The sequence below is a fragment of the Sus scrofa genome, chromosome 11 (assembly GCF_054392235.1).
Source record: "Sus scrofa isolate SSC_HxYL_T2T_F1_AM1 chromosome 11, Sscrofa_HxYL_maternal_Yorkshire_Landrace_v2.0, whole genome shotgun sequence".
NCBI lineage: Eukaryota > Metazoa > Chordata > Mammalia > Artiodactyla > Suidae > Sus > Sus scrofa.
The window spans coordinates 9,498,825-9,520,145 of NC_139393.1; the positions used below are offsets into that span (position 1 = coordinate 9,498,825).

At 39.5% G+C, this 21,321-nt stretch overlaps 2 protein-coding genes and 1 non-coding gene across 11 annotated transcripts in view; 1 reads left to right on the plus strand and 2 right to left on the minus strand.

Annotated features, from left to right (window-relative positions):
• The window catches only part of BRCA2 (BRCA2 DNA repair associated), a 52,123-nt gene extending 50,786 nt beyond the window's left edge, over window positions 1-1,337 (plus strand). For all 7 annotated transcript variants that reach the window (XR_014819155.1, XR_014819156.1, XR_014819158.1 and 4 more), the window contains one exon: window positions 51-1,337. Coding sequence is in view for 4 of the 7 variants with exons in the window: in XM_084981410.1 (XP_084837536.1) it covers window positions 51-692 (642 nt within the window). In the remaining 3 variants the exon portion in view is untranslated. The remainder of the gene's footprint in view (window positions 1-50) is intronic.
• N4BP2L1 (NEDD4 binding protein 2 like 1) overlaps window positions 29-21,321 on the minus strand; it is a 28,704-nt gene continuing 7,411 nt past the window's right edge. The window contains exons 2-6 of one of the 3 annotated variants that reach the window (XR_014819164.1): window positions 9,877-10,004; window positions 9,206-9,294; window positions 6,825-6,893; window positions 5,376-5,531; window positions 29-336 (exon numbers count right to left, since the gene is read on the minus strand). Coding sequence is in view for 2 of the 3 variants with exons in the window: in XM_021065183.2 (XP_020920842.2) it covers window positions 5,273-5,531; window positions 6,943-7,019; window positions 9,206-9,294; window positions 9,877-10,004 (553 nt within the window). In the remaining variant the exon portion in view is untranslated. Of the gene's footprint in view, window positions 337-4,064; window positions 5,532-6,824; window positions 6,894-6,942; window positions 7,020-9,205; window positions 9,295-9,876; window positions 10,005-21,321 lie in introns of those variants that run through there. The other 2 variants (XM_084981445.1, XM_021065183.2) reach the window with 2 other exon arrangements.
• On the minus strand, window positions 20,025-20,151 carry LOC146398516 (small nucleolar RNA SNORA16B/SNORA16A family). Its single transcript, XR_014820150.1, has one exon. It is a non-coding gene; the product is annotated as a small nucleolar RNA SNORA16B/SNORA16A family (small nucleolar RNA).

The following is a 21,321-nucleotide window of genomic DNA, read 5'->3' on the forward strand; positions in this document are numbered from 1 at the left end:
TTATATATCTGTACGTAATTATATAGGCTACTTTAAAATTTTTTTATTAGATGTCTTCTCCCAGTACTGAGATGAATTATCAAAGTCCATTATCACTTTATAAGCCAAAAGGGAAGTCTGTCTCCACACCTGTATCAGCCCAAATGACTTCAAAGTCTTGTTGCAAGGGGGAGAAAGAGATTGAAGACCCAAAAAACTGCAAAAAGAGAAGAGCCTTGGATTTCTTGAGTAGACTGCCTGTACCTCCACCTGTTAGTCCCATTTGTACATTTGTTTCTCCAGCTGCACAGAAGGCATTTCAGCCACCACGGAGTTGTGGCACCAAACATGAAATACCTATAAAGAAAAAACAATTGAATTCTCCTCAGATGACTCCACTTAAAAAATTTAATGACATTTCTCTTTTGGAAGGTGATTCAATAGCTGATGAAGAACTTGCACTAATAAATACCCAAGCTCTTTTGTCTGGTTCAGCAGGAGAAAATCAACTTACATCTATCAGTGAATCCACTAGGACTGTTTCCACTAGTCCAAAAGATTATCCCAGACTGAAAAGGCATCATACTACATCTGTGATCAAAGAACAAGAGAATTCCCCAGCCAGGACTGAAGAACACAAGACTAATACGCAGGACACAAATACAATAAAAAATATATCCAAGAGACTGCAAAGGCAACAAAAACCAAAATGATGATAAATTAGTTATTGACTCAGCCTCTCCAGTTTGTAAAACATACAATTTCCAACTGTACATCAGAATTTACATAATGAGAAAAGAAAGGAAATAGTTCAAAATTCACCTAAAAGCTTGTATATCACAGCAATGATCTCTCCCTGCCTCTACACTCATAATAGTCTTATTTCAATTATGTATCTTAAAACTGTGACTGTATATTTACTAACTCATCAAGAAAAAAATCTCCTTTCCATCTTTAGACAGGATTTGATCATTATAAGTATTATTTTACAAATGAAATAAACATACCTGTTTCTTTTAGAGGTGTGTCCCTATAGTTAAAAGAAACTGGGTTTCTAAGTACTGTTGACTCACGTAATTCCTTTTAGTTTAGTTCCTATTTCAGGTTGTTTTCTTAAGAGGCAACCCACTATGAACCAGTTTTCCTTAATGAATGTGTTGGTTCTGTAGTTTTATCCTGATCAAAAAAGTCAGGATGAGTAAGATACTACAATGGCGTTTTCTTTTGACCAATTCTTCATCCTTAGGTCAGCATGACGATGAGAAAAACAGACCCCTCACTGTACTTCCTTTTTATGATTCCAATGTGGTTTGTGAAATTAAGTAATTTATTAAAAGTTCAAATATTTTAAATCAGAAGCAGATTTCATAGTGTTTTGTTTTTTAACAAAATGATCATCTGGACTGTAACTTAAGAGAAAATATTTCTTTCAACTTGGCAGTAATTCTACTTGCTTTATTTTTATCCCTATCACAGGATTCAGCAAGTAGTCCTTTTTAAAAATAGTTTTCTCCAACCACCAAAGCAGAAGATAACTGTTCAATTTAAGATCATATTATCATTTGTTACTTTAATAGAGAAAAGAGAGAAAGCAGTTCTAAGAGCTAATAGTATGGAGAAGCTCTTAAATGAGGCCTTTTAATATGCCTTAAATTTATATACAATATCATGCTTTCACATCTCATTATAAACACAATTTGTTTCTTTCCCTAACAGTGACCCATGGTTTTTCTGGCTTCTATAATTAATGTAATAGTCTATTCTGCTATTCTTTCTAACTTAAGTGTTCTGCCAGTCTTATTAATGTGATTTATGTTTTGTTTATAAAGAAATTTGGGAGTTCCTCTGCGGCTCAGTGGTTAATGAACCCGACTAGGATCCATGTGGATGTGGTGCAGTTTCAATCCTTGGCCTTGATCAGTGAGTTAAGGATCCGGCATTGCCGTGAGCTGTGGTGTAGGTCACAGACGTGGCTTGGATCCCGCGTTGCTGGGCCTGTGACGTTGGCCACCAACTGTAGCTCCAATTCGACCCCTAGCCTGGGAACTTCCGTATGCTCAGGTGGAGGCCCTAGCAGCCAAAAAAAAAAAAAAAAAGCAATTTGCTCTTCATATCCTAATCATTTTCTCAGTGATCTACTCTAAAACAGGGAATAAAACTTGCATCTAAAGTAAACAAAAAAAAAATTATAAAAATTTAACCTTTAACCTTTGCTTTGATTCTTAGAAAAACGTAAGCTATAACCTCCTTCATTTTTCATTATCATTTAGATTACCCATAATGGAGACATCTAATGCACACATTCCTTTAAAAACTGTAAATAATACAGCCAAGCTATATGAGCAAAAAGTGAAGCTTGATTATATGTAGATATTATCCCCTAAAACTGACAATGTAATGATTACAAAGTCAACAATGTACACTGCATGATAAGAGGTAAATAGTGAAAGCAATTTGTGTTACTTACTCAACAATCACTGGAGAGCCTGTTGTGTACATAAAACACCACACCAGCTCTTCAAGTGATGCAGATGTTAATATACGAACCAAGTCAATGTTGAGTGTTCAAAAAATTACATAAATCAGGAAGTTCCTGTTGTGGCTCAGCAGTAACAAACCCAGCGAGTATCCATGAGGATGCAGGTTCAACCCCTGGCCTCACTCAGTGGTAAGCCACAGACATGGCTCGGATCCCACGTTGCTGTGGCCATGGCTGTGGCATAGGCCGGCAGCTGCAGCTCCGATTAGATCCCTAGCCTGGGAACCTCCAGGTGCCACAGGTGCAGCCCTAAGAAAAGACAAAAAATTACATAAATCAGGAGCCATGGGAGTTGAGAGAAGAAAATATAAATCACTTCTAGGTGGAATAAAGTTAGCATTTAATCAATTTTTATGCTTCTAAAACAGGCCAATAGACTGGGAAACTATTCTGAGCTCTTTAAAAAGCTCTGGATCAGGAGTTCTCGTGTGGCTTAGTGTATTAAGGATCCAGCATTATCACCGCAGCGGCTTGAATAGCTGCTGTGGCATAGGTTCAGTCCCTGAACTGAGAACTTCCATATGCCACAGGCACAGCCAAAAAAATAAAATAATAGCCCAGCTCAGCCCAGCCCAACCAGAAGCCCTATGCAGAGTCAGATGTAAATCAGGAGTGCTTGAGTTCTGGTCCTTGAAGCTGCTCCTACAGAATTAAAATAGTCTGCAGCCATACCACCCTGAATGCGCTCATCTCGTCCGTCTGGAATTAAAATAAAGGAATTCCATTCTGGACCCGACACTCCCACCTCTACCATCCTAAGGGAGTCAAGCTATCCAGTTTGAGCTAGTTCTGAAATGACCGCACTGACTACCTGGGTCTGGAAAAACAGGAGTATTGTTATGTGGGTTATTATTATTATTGGAAGATTTTTTTTTTTTTTTTTTGCTTTTAAGGGCCGCACTTGCAGCATATGGAGGTTCCCAGGCTAGGGGTCGAATCCCAGATACAGCGGCTGGCCTATGCCACAGCCACAGCCACAGCCACATCAGATCCAAGCCACATCTGCGACCTACACAAGAGTTCACAGCAATGCCAGATCCTTTACCCACCGGGCAAAGCCAAGGATCCAACCCGCAACCTCATGGTTCCTGGTCAAGTTCGTTTCTGCTGCACCGCAGCAGGAACGGTGATGAGAAGATTTTTATGTGATGAGCTTGGATACACAGAATTCAGCAAAACTATACCTTAGGTCCATTCAAATTACTAAATTTTAGTTTTGTTGGACAAACTTTGCTATTCAAAGGAGACACCAATATTTTAAATGTTAATGAAAAAATTATAGATGCACTGCATCAAGATGCTGACTAGATTTCCATAGTACCAGACAGTGGAATGTTAATACGATCTTTCTAATGGAGCAGATCAAACAATTTATACAAGCAAGTAAAATACTAGGTCGCTTTTAACCTATCTCCTATTCACTAAAGAAGACTGGTGGGTTGATGATACAGAAAAACTGGTTCATAATAGGTAGGACTTGTGTGGAATTTAATTAGGAATTTGATTCCTAAACCAAGAAACAATGAGATTCAATGACAAATCCATATAAAGCAATACCGTATATAATTTTAATAACCATAAAAGCACCATTATATAGGACACTTAATACTTCACAAAACATTAGAAAGAAGCTGTTGGCCAACAAGAAATAAAGCATACACCCCGACTGGTCTTATCTATCATGGTCTCCCACCAAATTAATCTGATTCCAACCTAGTGAGATTTAATTTGGATTCATAAATTCAGTATTAGTGTAGGGATTGTGGTAGAAGTTCATTGCCTTAATGCCACATAAAACACCAACCCTGCTCATCTGAAGTCAAGCATGACTTTTCCGTATCTCCACGTAATGTACATTCTGGGCTGCTTAATTCCTTGTACACCCCAAATTTGGGGACTGCCAACTGATTATACACAGGTTTATAGGCATAATTTTAAAAACTGCTTAATTATTAATTTTAAAAATTGGTGTTTTATAAAGGCAGGCTTGTTTTATTTACACTATTAGCTCAACAGCCAAAATTATTCAGGTTTAACCCTGTTCAATAAAGTGGTAGTTAAAACATAAGATGCGACTTTAAACAATGACACTGATTTTCCTCAGCAGCTTGTAAAGCTATTAAGAAAGATTTTCACAGACATTTTTAACAGTGATACATCGCTAAAGTAAAGGAATAATTTCCCAAACTATCTACTTTGAAAGACAATATTCCCCTAGATGTATGCTTGCTGGCATATTCATTGTGAAGGAAAATCAGTATCATCATTACAGCCACACATCTCACATTTTTGGATACATGGGTGAGCAAAGTAGCAGTGGCACTAAAATTTTTCCTGCCTCCTGCTTCTCTCCCACCTTCCTAACTTTCCTGACAGAGATGAATTTCCTGAAAAAATAGACTGCTTCAGAGACAGCGGTACTGAAGCTTTATATTATAAACACTTCATTTCATTAATGAACCTATGTGGCTGATTATGTTCTTGGGTATGTTCTCAGGTTTCACTTTCAAATTAATTCTTTCCCTAGAGAAAGGAACTCTGATTAATCAAATCAGAATTCCCAGCATCAGACCATGCATATAGGATCCCTTTAACAAATGCTTGTTGAAGAGGGATGTAATGACTTCTCCAAAACTTTCAGCTTTGACTATTTACATGGGATAGAGCTCTGACTACAACTAAACAAAGAATAAATACCCAAAATGGAAGTAAAAACTGATTTAGGAAACTCTTGAATGCCTGTAGGATAGACCTCTAATAGCCGTGGTGAAAACCACCCCTTCTGTGAAAGGCGCTCTCATTAGAGAAGCCGCCCTGAGCCCTCCGGTTTGGGAGGTCGGCATAGGTGTTCCAGTACCCTGCCCCGTCGGAAGGAGCGGCGTTGTTCCTGTCCTGGCTTCTGCTTGCTCTGCTTGGTTTCTCCGCGCGCAGCACACTGTGAAACGTAACGTCATGTTCATACCGTTCTTTCATTCGGTGGATTTTCTCTCTTGGGACCCCATGAATGTTTCTTCTGCATGGAAAAAAACAAAAAACGCCAAGGGTCATTTAACGCGGCACATCAAAATGAATGCCTTGTATTTTACAAGTCCTGTATGATTACATAGATATGCACTCCCTGTTCTCAGGAGGGAACTCTCACAAAAGGGTAACTTCATGTTAAGCAGCTATCTTTCAGGCTCCACTTCTATGTTTCATGCTTGCCCTGCACACCCTCAAACTACCCTGAGGAGCTCCAGAAATGCTTTGTTTCTGGAAATACCAGTTCTGGGCTTCAAGACATAAGAGAGCTGACCATGAAATATTTGTATTATGTGTTTGCCAATTTGCCATGCATATATCTATAATTAATTATGTCAGTCCTAGATACTTCTAGATGCTTATTAAAACAATAGTCTTCAGGAGATCCCATCGTGGCTCAGTGGTCAACGAATCCGACTAGGAACCATGAGGTTGTGGGTTCGATCCCTGGCCTTGTTCAGTGGGTTAAGGATCTGGCGTTGCTGTGAGCTGTGGTGTAGGTCGCAGACGTGGCTCAGATCCCGTGTTGCAGTGGCTCTGGCATAGGCCAGTGGCTACAGCTCCAATTAAACCCCTAACCTGGAAATCTCCATATGCCGAAAGAGTGGCCCTAGAAAAGGCAAAAAGACATAAATAAATAAATAAATAAATAATAAAAAATAAATAAATAAAACAATAGTCTTCAATTCTAGTGGACACAAGAATCACTTGGAGTTTTGAAATGTAATTACTACAGATTCCAACTATGAAATGGGTCCATGAACTAGAATTTTGACAACCACCTCGGGCAACTCTCTTGGGTCTGGTTGGTCCACAGATCTCTTTGGAAACACTATCTGCTTGTAACTATAAGATGAACTAGACTTATTGCTAAAAAGAAAATTCTGATCTCACTGGTTACATTAAGTCATTGACATTATCAAACAGCACAGATAGTGAATACCAGAACCCATGCATTCCATCAACAAGTTAGTATTATTTGGACATTTGTTGCTTTACAAATTAGAAGCAGCATCTAGACCATAAATAAACCATAGACTATTCAACATCTAAAGATACTCGTTTAGCCTAAGTGCAAAAACACTACCACAAGTGCAATCCCATGCAGAGATAAGTGCCTTTGAATGTTTATTAATGAAGAAGCGCTTTAGCAAAATGTTAAATGTGTCCTTCTCAAGGACCAAGTCCAAGCCAAAATTTAGCATTTAGCATTATATTAGACAACTGACCCCAAACTCAAGTCTTCACATTAATAATTTCAAAGTTATCAATTTCCAAGAATTACCATTTCTGGCCTGAAAACTACCATGTCCAATTCCAGCCTGAAAAGATTCTTTTGTTCGGTCTGAAATACCTGAAAACAGCAGGATACATAATGAGGAACTAGAAAAACAAAGAAGTACCTTGCTAACTCTTGAACGTTGAATTTCCAGCGAGTGTCAGGTTCTCGGAATATAACTTCATAGTTATTTTCAAGTGCCTGATTTTTCAAAAGTACATAAAACATTGAAGACATGGTATGTATGTTTGGGAATGTTTATGCTGCCATTAAACATTTACTATAAATCTTTCCTAAAATTCCTTTTGTTTAACCAGTAATCCAATGCCTTAGTTTATGTTAACAGATACAGTTGGTTCATTTCCATACTTAGTCACTCTTAGATTATATTACGGTTCCCAATGATAAATTTTGGTCAATTCTATCGACTATACTGGAAAATTATAAAGGTTCCTTGTTTTGGACATTTACAAGATGATAGCTGAACTAGTTTTAAAGACCCTGTCCACAAGAATGAGCAATGAACTCCAACAGTTTTTCAGGGTCCATTATGTGATTATCATAGACTCACTGCTGTCAAATGCATTAGCCTATTCCTCGTGCCCTGGTGTAAAAAATGAAAGTGCCATAGGGACAGAGCTTAGAAAATAAAAGTGATTTTCACGTACTTTACACACTTTTCCCTCCAAAAGTAGTTCTCCCTGCTAATCTAATACTGTTTGGCTCAATTCACTGTGCCTGATGTCCTTGACTTTAGAAAATTACTGCTATTTCCATATAAAGATCAAACATTATTTGCAGTCATAAATTGACCACCACCTCAGACTGAACTTTCTATTATGACTACTGCTTATCATGTTATAAAATACAGAATGAAATACAGAATGATAGGAAGATTTCCTCTTCATTCTTTAGATGGACACTTCTAACTTGGGAAGGACATCAAATATCCTATGTGGAAAATATCTAATATCTGGGTCTTACTTATAGCTGCGGATGCCTGGAAAAGACTGTGATTGTCTAGAAAATAGAAAATAAAAAAATGAAAAGTAAAATGACTTCCCTTAAGCCACCCTCAGTTAACCCCTGGCTCTTGGTTCTGAGTTGTGCTTAACTTGACTCTTCATGGCCCTGTTAATTTCTCTCCCAAGTGTATGCTTGATCCATAAACTAAAGTAACCAAAGCCGATGCTTATTTTTTTCCTACATTTACCAAAGTCCCCCAGTCTGGGCCAAAGTAAAGCTAGTAAAATGGATGAAAGTACAGTGAGAGAAGAGTGCACCTTATGTAAGCCACTTTGCCCAAACTATAAAAACGGTGCCTAAAACTAGACTGCCATGAGCCCAGTTTTAGAGATAGTCACTTGACGATTAGCCAAATGGGGAGAATACTCGGCTATCTTCTTCCTGCCCCTGTTTGATTCTGGATATTTTCTCCTTTCTACACTCAATAAGGAATGAAAAATTATTAGAAAAAAAGATAAAACATGTCTGAAACAGATCAGACATACTTCCAAATTAAAGAAAAATGTGCAGTTCCCATTGCAGCGCAGGGGAAACAAACCCAACTAGTATTCATGAGGATGCAGTTTGATCCCTGGCCATGCTCAGTGGGTCAAATATCTGGCGTTGCCGTGAGCTGTGGTGTAGGTCACAGACGTGGCTCAGATCTGGTGTTGCGGTGGCTGTGGTGTAGGCCTGCAGCTGCAGCTCCAATTCGACCCCTAGCCTGGGAACTTCCATACGCCTTGGGTGTGGCCCTAAAAAGCAAAAAGAAAGAAAGACAGACAAAGAAAGAAAAAGGAAGGAAGGAAAGGAGGAAGGGAGGGGAGAAGAAAAAAATGTCCACACTGCTTTATTCATCTTACTGTTCTGACAGCAGACAGCTACGTATTTATATGGGTGTTTATATAGTTGCCTTCTAATATCTTAAAAGGGTTATTACAGTGTTAATCCCAAATCTGTTTTTAAACTAGGAAACTCATCACCCTGGAACTCTCACATGGCAGCACTACATAGGACTGAAGTCCCCGGCGTGGCTAAGTCCGATCTGTCCCATGAACATCATCTCATCCAAAATTTCTCCACCACTTTCAGTGGATGCTTCTATGTCTGCCTGCCCTTAGGAAGACAACCAAGACTGAATTGCTATCAAGAATTCAGACTGTTTTAAAAATGTACCCTGAGGTGATACCAGCATCTCAGCAGAGTACAGCCATTTAAACAGCAGAGAAACGCTAAAATAAAACCTCTTTACCTGTTCCCTGAGAGAACTACTATTCATGGATATGAGGTCATGGAAGATCAGGAAAAGAAGAAAGAACAAATGTTTCAACGTTCTCACAAAATGCCCATAACTGAAAATTCAGAATGATACTTCTTCCTACCATGACTGCATAGGGCTTCATTTCCCAGGCGTGGAGGTTGGTATTATCAATAATAATGGGGGATATGCCATTCCTCATTGCTTTCCTCGCTGCAACACAACGTTATATATCAGTGAACAACATGCAACAGAGAAGGGTGCGCGTACCCCACATTTTGTCATTCTTATTACAGGGTGTCCTCATTACGCAACTTTAACACCACCTATTTCAGAACCCGTCATCCACAATTTTCTTTGGAGTTCCCGTCGTGGCACAGTGGTTAGTGCATCCGACTAGGAACCATGAGGTTGCAGGTTGGATCCCTGGCCTCGCTCAGTGGGTTAAGGATCTGGCGTTGCCATGAGCTGTGGTGCGGGTCACAGACGCAGCTCGGATCCCCCATTGCTATGGCTGTGACGTAGGCCGGTGGCTACAGCTCCGATTAGACCCCTAGCCTGGGAACCTCCATATGCTGCGGGAGTGGCTCAAGAAAAGGCAAAAAAAAACAAAAAACAAAAAAAACAATTTTCTTTTTCCTGGAATCTAGGGAGGTTATACTCTGGCATTCTGTTTCGGGGGAAAATTGGCAGAACTTTAGATTAACCTCCTTCCACAAAACTTTTTCATTTTGCAGCAGCTACAATCTAGATGCACAATAGGATTTCCCAGGAGTGCGGAAAGTAATTTGTCACCTCTTTTCTGGTTCCATTCATGAGCTTCCTCCAGGAAGTCAGGATTGAACTCATAGGCACCATCTTCCCTGAAGAAAAAATCATCGGTGCTGAAAATCAGGGCCCTGGGAAAGTCGTGTTGCAATTGTCTGGAAAGTGGGGAAATAAGAGATTATTTTATGATTCTGCATGGCCATAATTGAAGTCACTTCCTTCCATCTCTAACATTTAGCAGTTAATAAGTTAATGAGACCACCAGGTTTTGAGCTGCTGAAATTCAGTTTTAAAAGACAGATCCTTATACTTTCTGAAGGTTATCACTCCTAGGAGGCAGGAGAGGGCGGAGAGGGGACTGGGTGTGTTGCCCAACTCTTGAAACACCAGAAGTGCTGGTGACAGCACTGATGTCTGCAGCAACTGGGACTGACTTTAGATGAAGGTCTGGAGGCTACGATGCGGGTATGACGACAGCCTTTCCTTGTGGGCACAGCCCTCCCTGCTGCTCCTCTGTGAAGTTCCGGCACCCACGCCTCTGTGCTGCAGCCCCTCCCTTCGTCCCCTCACCTGTCCTGGTCCCCTTGCCTTGGAGCTCTGTTCTCGGTAAGGACCCACCTGAGAAACTAGTTCTTGCAGAGGAATGAAATGCAGATAAATGTGATGTGTGTGTGTGCTCCTAGGTAACATTTTAGCAGTGACCTAAACTAAATTTAAAAACCATAGCAGTACGTCAGAAAGAGAAAGACAAATACCACATGATATCACTTATATCTGGAATCTAATATACAGCACAAGTGAACTTTTCCACAGAAAAGAAAATCACGGACTTGGAGAATAGACTTGTGGTTGCCAAGGGGGAGGGGGAGGGAGTGGGAAGGACAGGGAGCTTGGGGTTAATAGATGCAGACTATTGCCTTTGGAACGGATTAGCAATGAGATCTTGCTGTGTAGCATTGAAACTATGTCTAGTCACACTTATGATGAAGCATGGTAATGTGAGAAAAGGAATGTATACATGTATGTGTAACTGGGTCACCATGCTGTATAGGAGAAAAAAAATTGTATTGGGGAAATAACAATTTTTTTTAAATGAAAAAAAAAAAAAACATAGCAGGTACAACCACTATGGAAAACAGTATGGAGGTACCTTAGAAAACTATACATAGAACTACCATATGACCCAGCAATCCCACTCTTGGACAAAACTTTCCTTGAAAAAGACACATGCATCTATATGTTCACTGCAGCTCTATTCACAGTAGCCAAGACATGGAAACAAACTAAATGTCCATCGACAGATGAATGGATTAAGAAGATGTGGTATACATACACAAGGGAATACTACTCAGCTATAAAAAAAAGAACAAAATAATGCCATTGCAGCAACATGGATGGAACTAGAGACTCTCATACCAAGTGAACTAAGTCATAAAGAGAAAGACAAATACCAACAAAATTTGGTTGTGATGACTGTTGTACAACTATAAATGTAATAAAATTCATTAAGTAATAAAAAAGTAAAGGAGACCCATAAAACTCCTTCAAAAAGAAAGACAAATACCACATGACATCAATTATATCTGGAATCTAATATACGGCACAAATGAACCTTTCCAGAGAAAAGAAAATCCTAGACATGGAGAATAGACTTGGGGTTGCCAAGAAGGAGGGGGCGGGGGAGGGAGTGCGATGGACTGGGAATTTGGGGTTAATAGATGCAAACTATTGCCTTTGGAATGGATAAGCAATGAGATCCTGCTGGGTAGCCCTGGGAACATATCTAGTCACTTATGATAGACCATGATAATGTGAGGAAAAAAATGTATACATGTATGTGTGACTGGGTCACCCTGCTGTACAGTAGAAAATTGACAGAACACTGTAAACCAGCTATAATGGAAAAAATAAAAATCATTACTTTAAAAAATTAGAAATCTTTCAAAAAATAAATAAAAAAATAAAAGCCATAGCAGGATAAGAGGCATACCCAATATTTCCCATGACTTCCTAAACGTCTATCACTCTCTAAATATGAAAATATCACAGAAAAGAAGAAAAAGCATCATAGAGCCCCCATTTAAAGCAAAAAAAAAAAAATGCACATCAAGTTCTGCACAAAATAACTTCAAAGAGATGTTTCCACTTGAAATCCTTATTTGGCCTTTTTTAGCCAGTTTAGTACTGGCTACTGCTAGACAGTAACTGAGTAAATCTCCAGGCCTCCTTTCCTCCTCTGCAAAAACTGAGGACGAGGTCACCCATCTTGCTAAGGTAGGATGATGACGTAATAACTTGGGGAAGCACTTTGCGCAGCACCTGACACAATGAGTATGTGTTTCTTTCCCTTCTCCCTGCAGCACTCACCAGCATAATCCTCACTTCACACAAATTCACCAGGACAAACAGGAGATACGACAAAACGGCCATGCTCAGAATAAAAAGATATTTAAAAGCGGAAGGAAAAAAATGTTGGATGATGACCACGGCAGGAAATATAAAGAGAAAGCAGAGTTTATTTGTTCTTCTCCAACAATAAAAATCATCTCTAATAACAATTTTTTAAAAATTTAAATACTAATAATAAAAATAAACGAAAAAAGAGAAAAACCATCTCTAATCAGGAGAGAGCTTAAGGCACTGAAGGGGCGGATAACAAGTAAGGACCCGAGTTGCTTGAAAGCTTTGGCTTCCATTCTTGACTCTTCTACTGCTCAGTTCTGTGACCACTTTCCCTAAGCTTCTGTTTTCCTGACCAAAAACACAGAGAATAATCACCACCTATTACACAGAGCTTCGTGTAAGGTTCCGGTGAGGTGAGGTACAGGGAAACACTGTCCAAGAGGTAAGGCACTTTACACATGTAGGTCCTGTTGTTTTATTCACAGCAATACCAAAGGAAATAAAATCTTCTAACCGAGTCTGCTTGCCTGCCATCCTAGGAAACTACACCGGAGCGTGTATGTAATGGGAGAGGTGGCCAAGAACATGCGGCCACTTTAAGTCTACCATACACGCTGAAAGTATACAGATCTGAGGACACAGATTCACGTAGTTTCCATGTAAATGTCTCTGAGTAGACCTTAAAGATACTCTAACTGAAAAGCCTAAAGCATGAATCCAAACATTAACCTCCAACGCAAACAATTATTTTAAAAAAACACCTTGGGAGAAAATCCAAGGGCAACACTAACTGCATTTTCAAGTGTGCGTATTTTATATTTCTGAATGTTATACAGTTTTAAACTTATCTTCATCAATGGAGTTCCCCTTGTTTCAGCAGTAACAAACCTGACTAGTATCCATGAGGACACGGGTTTGATCCCTGGCCTCGCTCAGTGGGTTAAGGATCTGGCGGTGCCGTGAACGGTGGTGTAGGTCACAGATGCAGCTCAGATCCTGAGTTGCTGTGGCTGTGGCTGTGTGTAGGCCAGCAGCTGCAGCTCAGATTCGACTCCTAGCCCGGGACATTCCATATGACACAGGTACAGCCCTGAAAAGACAAAAAAAAAAAAAAAAAAAAATATATATATATATATATATATATATATACATGTATGTATATATCTTTATCAACATTATCTAGTCTGAATCATGAAAGCTATGTTCAGAGTTTGGATGACATTGTGCAACATTATCTTTTGTGTACTAAGTTGAGCAACTCTGAATATTACTTCCAAGATTTTTTTTTTCTTTTTGTTCCAGATTTGATAATCCTTCTAGAACTTGGTTTCATCTGTTTTCCCATTAACTCTGCCACTTACAAGTTTGGTTGTGTTTTGTCATTTTCAGAGTTGAGTTTTTCTTTTCATAGACATAGCCTTATCTACTCATGTTTTCCTCTTTATAGTTTATACTGTCTATTCGAAGTTAATACTCTGTTTCCTTTAAAAAACCTTTAAGGCATGTGTTCAATTCACATTTTATTTGAATCTTATTCCTTTCTAGAAAGCAACAACAAAACACAGCAAAGAAACTATTGCCCTCCCCGGTTATAAAATTTTGCCCTAAATTGTTCAGGACCACCACGGGGCTAAACCACTTGCCCATTTCTTCCCTAGACACATGTGACTAGAGCCTATGCGGGCTCCTAGAAATAGGCAGTTAGATATGAGTGTTTTTCACCTTGACCATTCTTTTTGTGTTTGTTTTATTTTGTTTTGTTTTGTTTTTTAGGGCCACACCCATGGCATATGGAAGTTCCCAGGCTAGGGATTGAAGCGGAGCTATAGCTGCCAGCCTACACCACAGCCACAGCAACGCAGGATCCAAGCTTCATCTGTGACCTACACCACAGCTCACAGCAATGCCAGATCATTGAGCGAGGCCAGGGATCGAATCTGCATCCTCATGGATAATAGGTTCGTTAACTGATGAGCCATGAAGAGAACTCCCCACCTTGACAATACTAATGGAATATGAGGCAGTGGAGGAAGGAGGAGATTCTTCATGATCTGAAGGATCTTTCCTTCAAAACTTGTTTTATCTTCACCTGAATGTTAAATTTTTTGGCACTGGCGGCTATGGAACCTCTTGAAAATGCAAGACAATAAAAGCTCTCCTTGCTAAATGAAGAACTGATCAAACAATCTTGAGAGTCTCAAATTTAAGTGGAAGCAATAAATACCATTCCATCAGATTCAGAAGTGATGAGGATAATGCCCCAGCTCTAGCTTCCTTTATGGTGGTCAGGAGCCTCGTGCATTAGGGAAATTGAAAGAATGAAAATAAAAGAGAAAAAATAGACAATTACTTCCACATAATCTTCACCTCCATAGCTCCCCTAAAATTCACTTGAAACCATTACTATGAGAGAAACTCAGGTTCTAATTTTGATTTCACCACTTATCACTCTTTTGTGGACTTTTTTTTTGGGGGGAGGGGGTGCCCACAGCATGTGGAAGTTCCCGGGTCAGGGATCAAAACTCCCGCACAGCAGTGACCAAAGCCACTGAACCTTAACCCACTGCACCACAAGAAAATGACCATGAAATCCTTTTATTCAATAATAGAGAACCATGGAAATACATATCTATCAGTCACTCACTGACAAAGTCCAACATTAATATGTAATTTTGAGTTGTAGTCCTAACTTTTTATACGAGAAAATTTCCAACATGCAAAAGTAGACAGAATAATATAATTGTTCTCCATGTACTCACGGTCCAGCTTTAACAATTAGCATCACGGGGCCAGTTTTGTTCATCTGCTTCATACTTCATTTCACCAAATACCTCATCAGTTTTCATATTTCTCTGATCGTCTCATAAATATATTCCTACATTTGGTTCATTTGAATCAAGAGCCAAAAATCCATACATTGTATTTGGTTGCCATATCCAATAAATGTCTCATTTATTCCATACTCTTCCCTCTTTTTATTTCCACCTTAAATTTTCCCCTACAACCTTTTATATTTAGAAAATGTTCAAACTTTAAAAAATGAGTTGAAAGAATAATGCAATGAACACCACTTACCCTTCATCTACAGTTAACATTTTGCCTCATTTACTTATTTTATGTCTCTCGCATATGTATTTTTTCTTTCTTTTCTTTTTTTTTTTTTTTGGCCACACCTGAGACATGTGGAAGTTCCCAGCAATGACCTAAGCTGCTGCAGTGACAACACTGGATCCTTAACCCGCTGTGCCACAAGGGAACTCCTCACATATGGGTTGTTAGGGGTTTTTTTGTTGTTGTTTTTTGCCACCCTGCAGCACATGGAGTTCTCGTGTGAGGGGTCAGATCTGAGCCACAGTTGCGACCCACACTGCAGCTATGACAGCACCAGATCCTTTAACCCACTGTGCCAAGCTGGGGATAGAACCTGCGTTCTGGTGCTTCAGAGACACTGCAGAACCCAATTCACCACTGGGGGAACTTCCACATATGTATTTTTGATAAACCATTTGAAAATAAATAGCAGACATCATGATACTTTGTGCCTAAATGCTTTGTCAAGTATCTTCTATGAATAAGACCATTCTCCTACATAATCATTACCATATCTTCAAAATAGCCCCAATGTTATTTTATTACAATTATAAATTATAAATATTATAAAGTATATATTATAAATTATAAATTTATTACTTTATATTGTAATTTTATATTTTAACTATTTATAATAGCTAATATTAACAGATTTTTTAATTTAAAATTTTTGAAATTCCTTCATGGTACCAATACTATCTTTTATAGGTTCAAATACTGCACCTGGTTATTATGTTTCTTTAGTGCCTTTTAATCTAGAACTGTCCTCATGCCCTCTTTGGTTTCCCTTTTTGAAGTCTAGTCAGTTGGCTTAAGAATGCCCCACCTTTTAGGTTTGCCTGATCGTTTCCTCCTCGTTAGATCCAGGTTAAACATTTTTGGAAGGAAAGTACAGAGGTGATGCCTGTGTACTCCGGCTGGCACATCGTACCATCATGCTAAGTCTGATCACGTGACTAAAAGGTGGGGTCGGCTGGATCTCTCCACTGTAAAGGTGCGCTGCCTCCCTGGCAATACAGGGTGGAGGATGTGAAACCCCACGTAACATCCTGTTCCCCAACAGCCTTTCCCTCAACGATGCGTCCATTCACTGCTGATCCTTGCCACACCAGTTATCTCATCGGGACTGCAGAATACAGATTAGCTCATGTAATTTCTTCTATAGTTACTAGGTGCCATTGTCCAGCAGAGAAGAGCTTTTTTTCCCCTTCCCCTTTTAATAATCCTTACCATCATTATTCTTTATGATACTCAAATTGTCCCAAATCTGGTCAGCAGGTACCCCTTCAAGCTGGCTCCTGTGTCTCTGCCCACACAAACCTAAAAAATACTATCTTTCCTTTTTAATTAACAATGTAATACACATTCACTTAAAAAAAAAAAAGACTGTGAAATAGAGGAAATTCTTCTATTTCTCCACCTAAAAATGATGATTAATATTTTGATCTTCTTTCCAGCAGACAGACAGAATTTCCTTTCTTCCCCTCATCTGATGTTGTTAAATAAAAACAGAAACAACATGTAGAGCATCTCCACCTCCCACCAAACTTATTTCCACGGCAGTTATTCCCCACCTCATGAAATAGGATTCTAGGACACTATTTGGAATGGTCATGACATAGTTATTCATATGGAGGTACCATAATTTACTTAACCAATGCTCTGTGGCTAGGTATTTAGTTTGTTCCCAACTTCTTCCACCACCAGCAAGTTTAAATATTTTTTCTTATGTGTGCTGGTCATTTAGAGATATTATTTTGTGAACTTCATTTTCACGCCCTTTGATTGTTAACAAAACCTCCTTCTTGGAGGTTTATGGCTTTCGTATTGAGTATGTCAATGTCTCATTGAATATACCAATTTCTTTTTAGTTTTATTTATAATTAACATAAATGTCTAAATCATTAGAAATTTTTCTAGTCACATGTATCCAGCTTTTATTTTCTACTTTCTGCCTTTGATAATACATTTACAATAGTCTTTCCCAGCCCAAGATTATGTAAATATTTATCTATGCTCTATTACATTTTACTCCCCAATCTAGCTAAAATTTTAATTTACTGTGTGGCAGTGATTGAGGCAGAATGAAAATGGACTTCTATTTTATACCTCTCACAAAACTAACTTGAAATAGATTAAAGACTTAAACATAAAAACTGAACCATATAACCCCTAGAAGAAAGCATAAGGGAAAATCCTGTTATTGGTCTCGGCAATGATTTTTAGATAGTACACCAAAAAGCACAGGCAACCAAAGCAAAAATTAATAAGTGAGACAACATCAAACTAAAAAGCTCCTATACAGCAAAAGAAAAAAATCAATGAAAGGAAAAGGCAACCTACCAAACAGAAGAAAATATACCCAAATCAGTATCTGATAAGGGATTAATATCCAAACTATCTAAAGAACCCATACCACTCTTTGGCAAAAAAACAAACAACCCAATTAAAAACGGACAGAGAATCTGAATAGACATTTTTGCAAAGAAGACATACCAACGGCAAGCAGGTGCATGAAGGATGCTCGACATGACTAGTCAGCAGGGAAACTGCAAATCAAAACCGCAGTGAGCTATCCCCTCACACCTGTTAGAATGGCTGTCCTCAAGAGGGCAGGCAATTAAAAGCATTGATGAAGACGTGGAGAAAAAGAAACCCTTGTGCACAGTTGGGGGGAATATAAATCAGTGCAGCCACTGCAGAAAACAGAACGGCAGTTTCTCAAAAAATTTAAAACAGAACTATAGAAGCTCCAGTAATCCCACTTCTGGTAATATATCCAGAGAAAATGAAAACAGGATGTTGAAGAGGCATCTGTACTCCCATGTTCACTGAAGCATTACTCACAATAGCCGAGATATGAAAACAACCTATGCATCTGTCGATGTGTAAATGTGGGAAATATGGAATATTATTCAGACGTGAGAAAGAAGGAAATCCTGCCATTTTTAACAACACGGTCGAAACTTCAAGGCATTAGGATAAGTGAAATAAATGAAATAAAGACAAACCCTGTAATGACCTCACTTATATGTGGAATCTACACAAGTCAAACTCATAGCTATAGTTAATACTGTGTTATGTCTGTGAAAGCTGCCAAGAGAGTAGGTCTTAAATGTCCTCACCACAAAAAGGATTGGTAATAATGTGCCATAATGGTGGTACTGGCTAATACTATAGCGGTAACCACCTTGCAGGGTGGAAGTGTATCAAATCAACACACTGTACATCTTAAATTACACACAGTGTGTCAATTACATAATAAAGCTGAAAGTAAAAACACAAGACTAGAGTGGTTCAGCTGAATAAAACCCAGGCTCCTGGCCTCAGAGCTACACACTAAACCACTGTGACTGGGCATTATAAACTAAACAAACCTCACTGACCCTTTTCTCTAGTGATGTCGAGGTTATCTGCAAACTTTCCTATCAGGAACAACTTGCAATGAACGTCACTGTGCCAACCTCCTTGTACTCATGCAGAACGCCTCTGACGGTACATACCTCAAGTTAATAGCTGTAGAAAACTTTGTGTTTTCTGAAAGAACAGAGCAGAGCAGATGTTATTTAAAATTTCCCTCTTTCCACCTGTCCTTTTTTTTTTTTTTTTTGTCTTTTTGTCTTTTTTAGGGCCACACCTACGGCATTTAGAGGTTCCCAGCCTAGGGGTCCAATCCAAGCTATAGCAGCTGGCCTACGCCACAGCCACAGCAACTCGGGATCCGAGCCGCATCTGCAACCTACACCACAGCTCGTGGCAACGAAGGATCCTTAACCCACTGAGCAGGGCCAGGGATGGAACCCGAGTCCTCATGGATGCTAGTCAGGTTCGTTAACCCCTGAGCCACCGTGGGAACGTCTCTCTCCATTCCTTTTTTTTTTTTAATTTTCTCTCTGATAGAATATATGTTCCAGGAAGTCAGGGATTTTCATCACTTTTTTTCACCACTCTATTCTAAACATCTAGAAGAATGTCAGGTACACGAGAGGTAATCAATAAACATTCCGTAAATGTATGAATGGTTCTTGAATGTAAGACTCTGTTGCCTTGATTATGCAACTTTTTGTAGAATCCCGAACTGTGTGAGGAGGATCTTCCATTTACTCATCTTTATAGGTTGAGGATTTTATCCAAACCTCAGATTTATCCCTAAAGAGGATGGGAGAGAAGATTTTTCCTGGATGTTATTAGAAGTCTCCTTGAGGACTTTAAGCTGCGAGGCAGGAAAGAGGCTCAGTGACCCAACAACCCGAGGAGAACAGGGAGGAAGCCATGGCTATAAATACCTTGGGGCAGTCTCCCTGAGGCCTGGTGTGGCTGGACCTTCTTGGTGCTGCCAACTACGCCAAGGCTGAGCCCTATCCTTGGAGAGATGGACGTCAACCAACACCAGCCCCACAGACACTGCCAAGCCACAGCAGCTACGGGGACTCCTAGTGAAAGGTTTTCAGGCTGTCCCGCTGTTCACTCTCGCCTTTAGCCCTCGGGTGCCATTGTGGCCCCACTGCACAGTATCTAGCAGACATTCCTTTCAGTATCTTGCACATGAACAAGCCCTCGCAGAGAATCCAGCAAGGCCACAGGTTTCCCCGATGTGTATGTTTTTCTGGTGGTCAATTCAGCCATGCTCAGAAGAGGAGGAGGAGTCAGAAGCACACCCACTTCAGCATCAACTTCTTTTTCGCCATGTTTTCCCAAAATGGCATCAATCAGTCCCAGACAACACAACAGTGGCCATACAGGAAAACTGTCGTTTTGAGCTCTTTTCTGACTGCTGCTTAAATGGGTAAGCTTTCTTTGATGCTTATTTTTAAATTCCTTTTTAGGGTAACTATCAGGTGAAGGAGATGACACATCAAACATTTTCGCATGTAAAACATAAAAATGGTTTTCCTATGAACTGAAGAGAAGAGAATTCTGGAGCATTTGGATTAAGTGGCTCTATTCCTCTTTTTCCCCCTTCTTGTCTCTTCTCCACAGCTTATTCACTGTTTTACATTTCTCTTTATGTGAATAATCTCCTTTTTGGTTTTGTTGTTTAGTCAAGATGCATGTTGATTCTGAGCTACCAACTCTTCAGAAACTTCTGGCATTAACAGATCTATTGGGGTTCAGTGGTAACGAACCCGACTAGTATCCATGAGGATGCGGATTCAACCTGTGGCCTCTCTCAGTGGGTTAAGGATCCAGCATTTCCATGAGCTGTGGTGTAGGTCACAGACATAGCTTGGATCATGCCTTGTGTGAGGCTGTGGTCATGGCGTAGGCTGGAAGCTAAAGCTCTGATTCTAACCCTAGCCAGGGGGACTTCCACATGCTGCAGGTGTGGCCCTAAAAAAAAAAAAAAAAAAAAAAAGCAAAGCAAAGCAAAACAAAAAAACAAATCTATCAAATACTCAGGTCTACTATGTGTCAGGCCTTCTTCTAGGGGCTGAATAAAGCTCCTGATCTCAGGGTGCTTGCATCACAACTCATGAAGCTTCCTTTCTTATAAAATACATAGATAACAAACAAACAAGTATCTATGAGGTGGCACTAATGCAAGGAAGGGAAGTCAAAGTACAAGCAAAGGATGGAGAATTGCTACTCTCAGTGGCAGAGAAAGCCCCTCAGACCCTGTTCTTCATCATATCCTTAAAAGGAATACTGAAATATCCCAGTTATACAAGCTCACTTCAACAGGACTCCGTAGTAGCTGTGGAAAGTGGATGAAGCTGTGTTCATCCATGAACATCCCTGGTAAGAGAAGACCACTTTGTGCACAATGAAATTCCGAGTCTCAGGATCAAATGCATGATTCTCTGATCTTAACGTTCTCACCTAAAACATAAAAACAATTAGCACCTCCACTGAAAGAGGATTTTATAGTTTGCCTTTTGCTGTGTGATCACATCTCTGAATTTAAGAGAGCTGCAGGTCAAAATAAAAAACCATCTCAGGAGTTCCCATCGTGGTGCGGCAGAAACAAATCTGACTAGG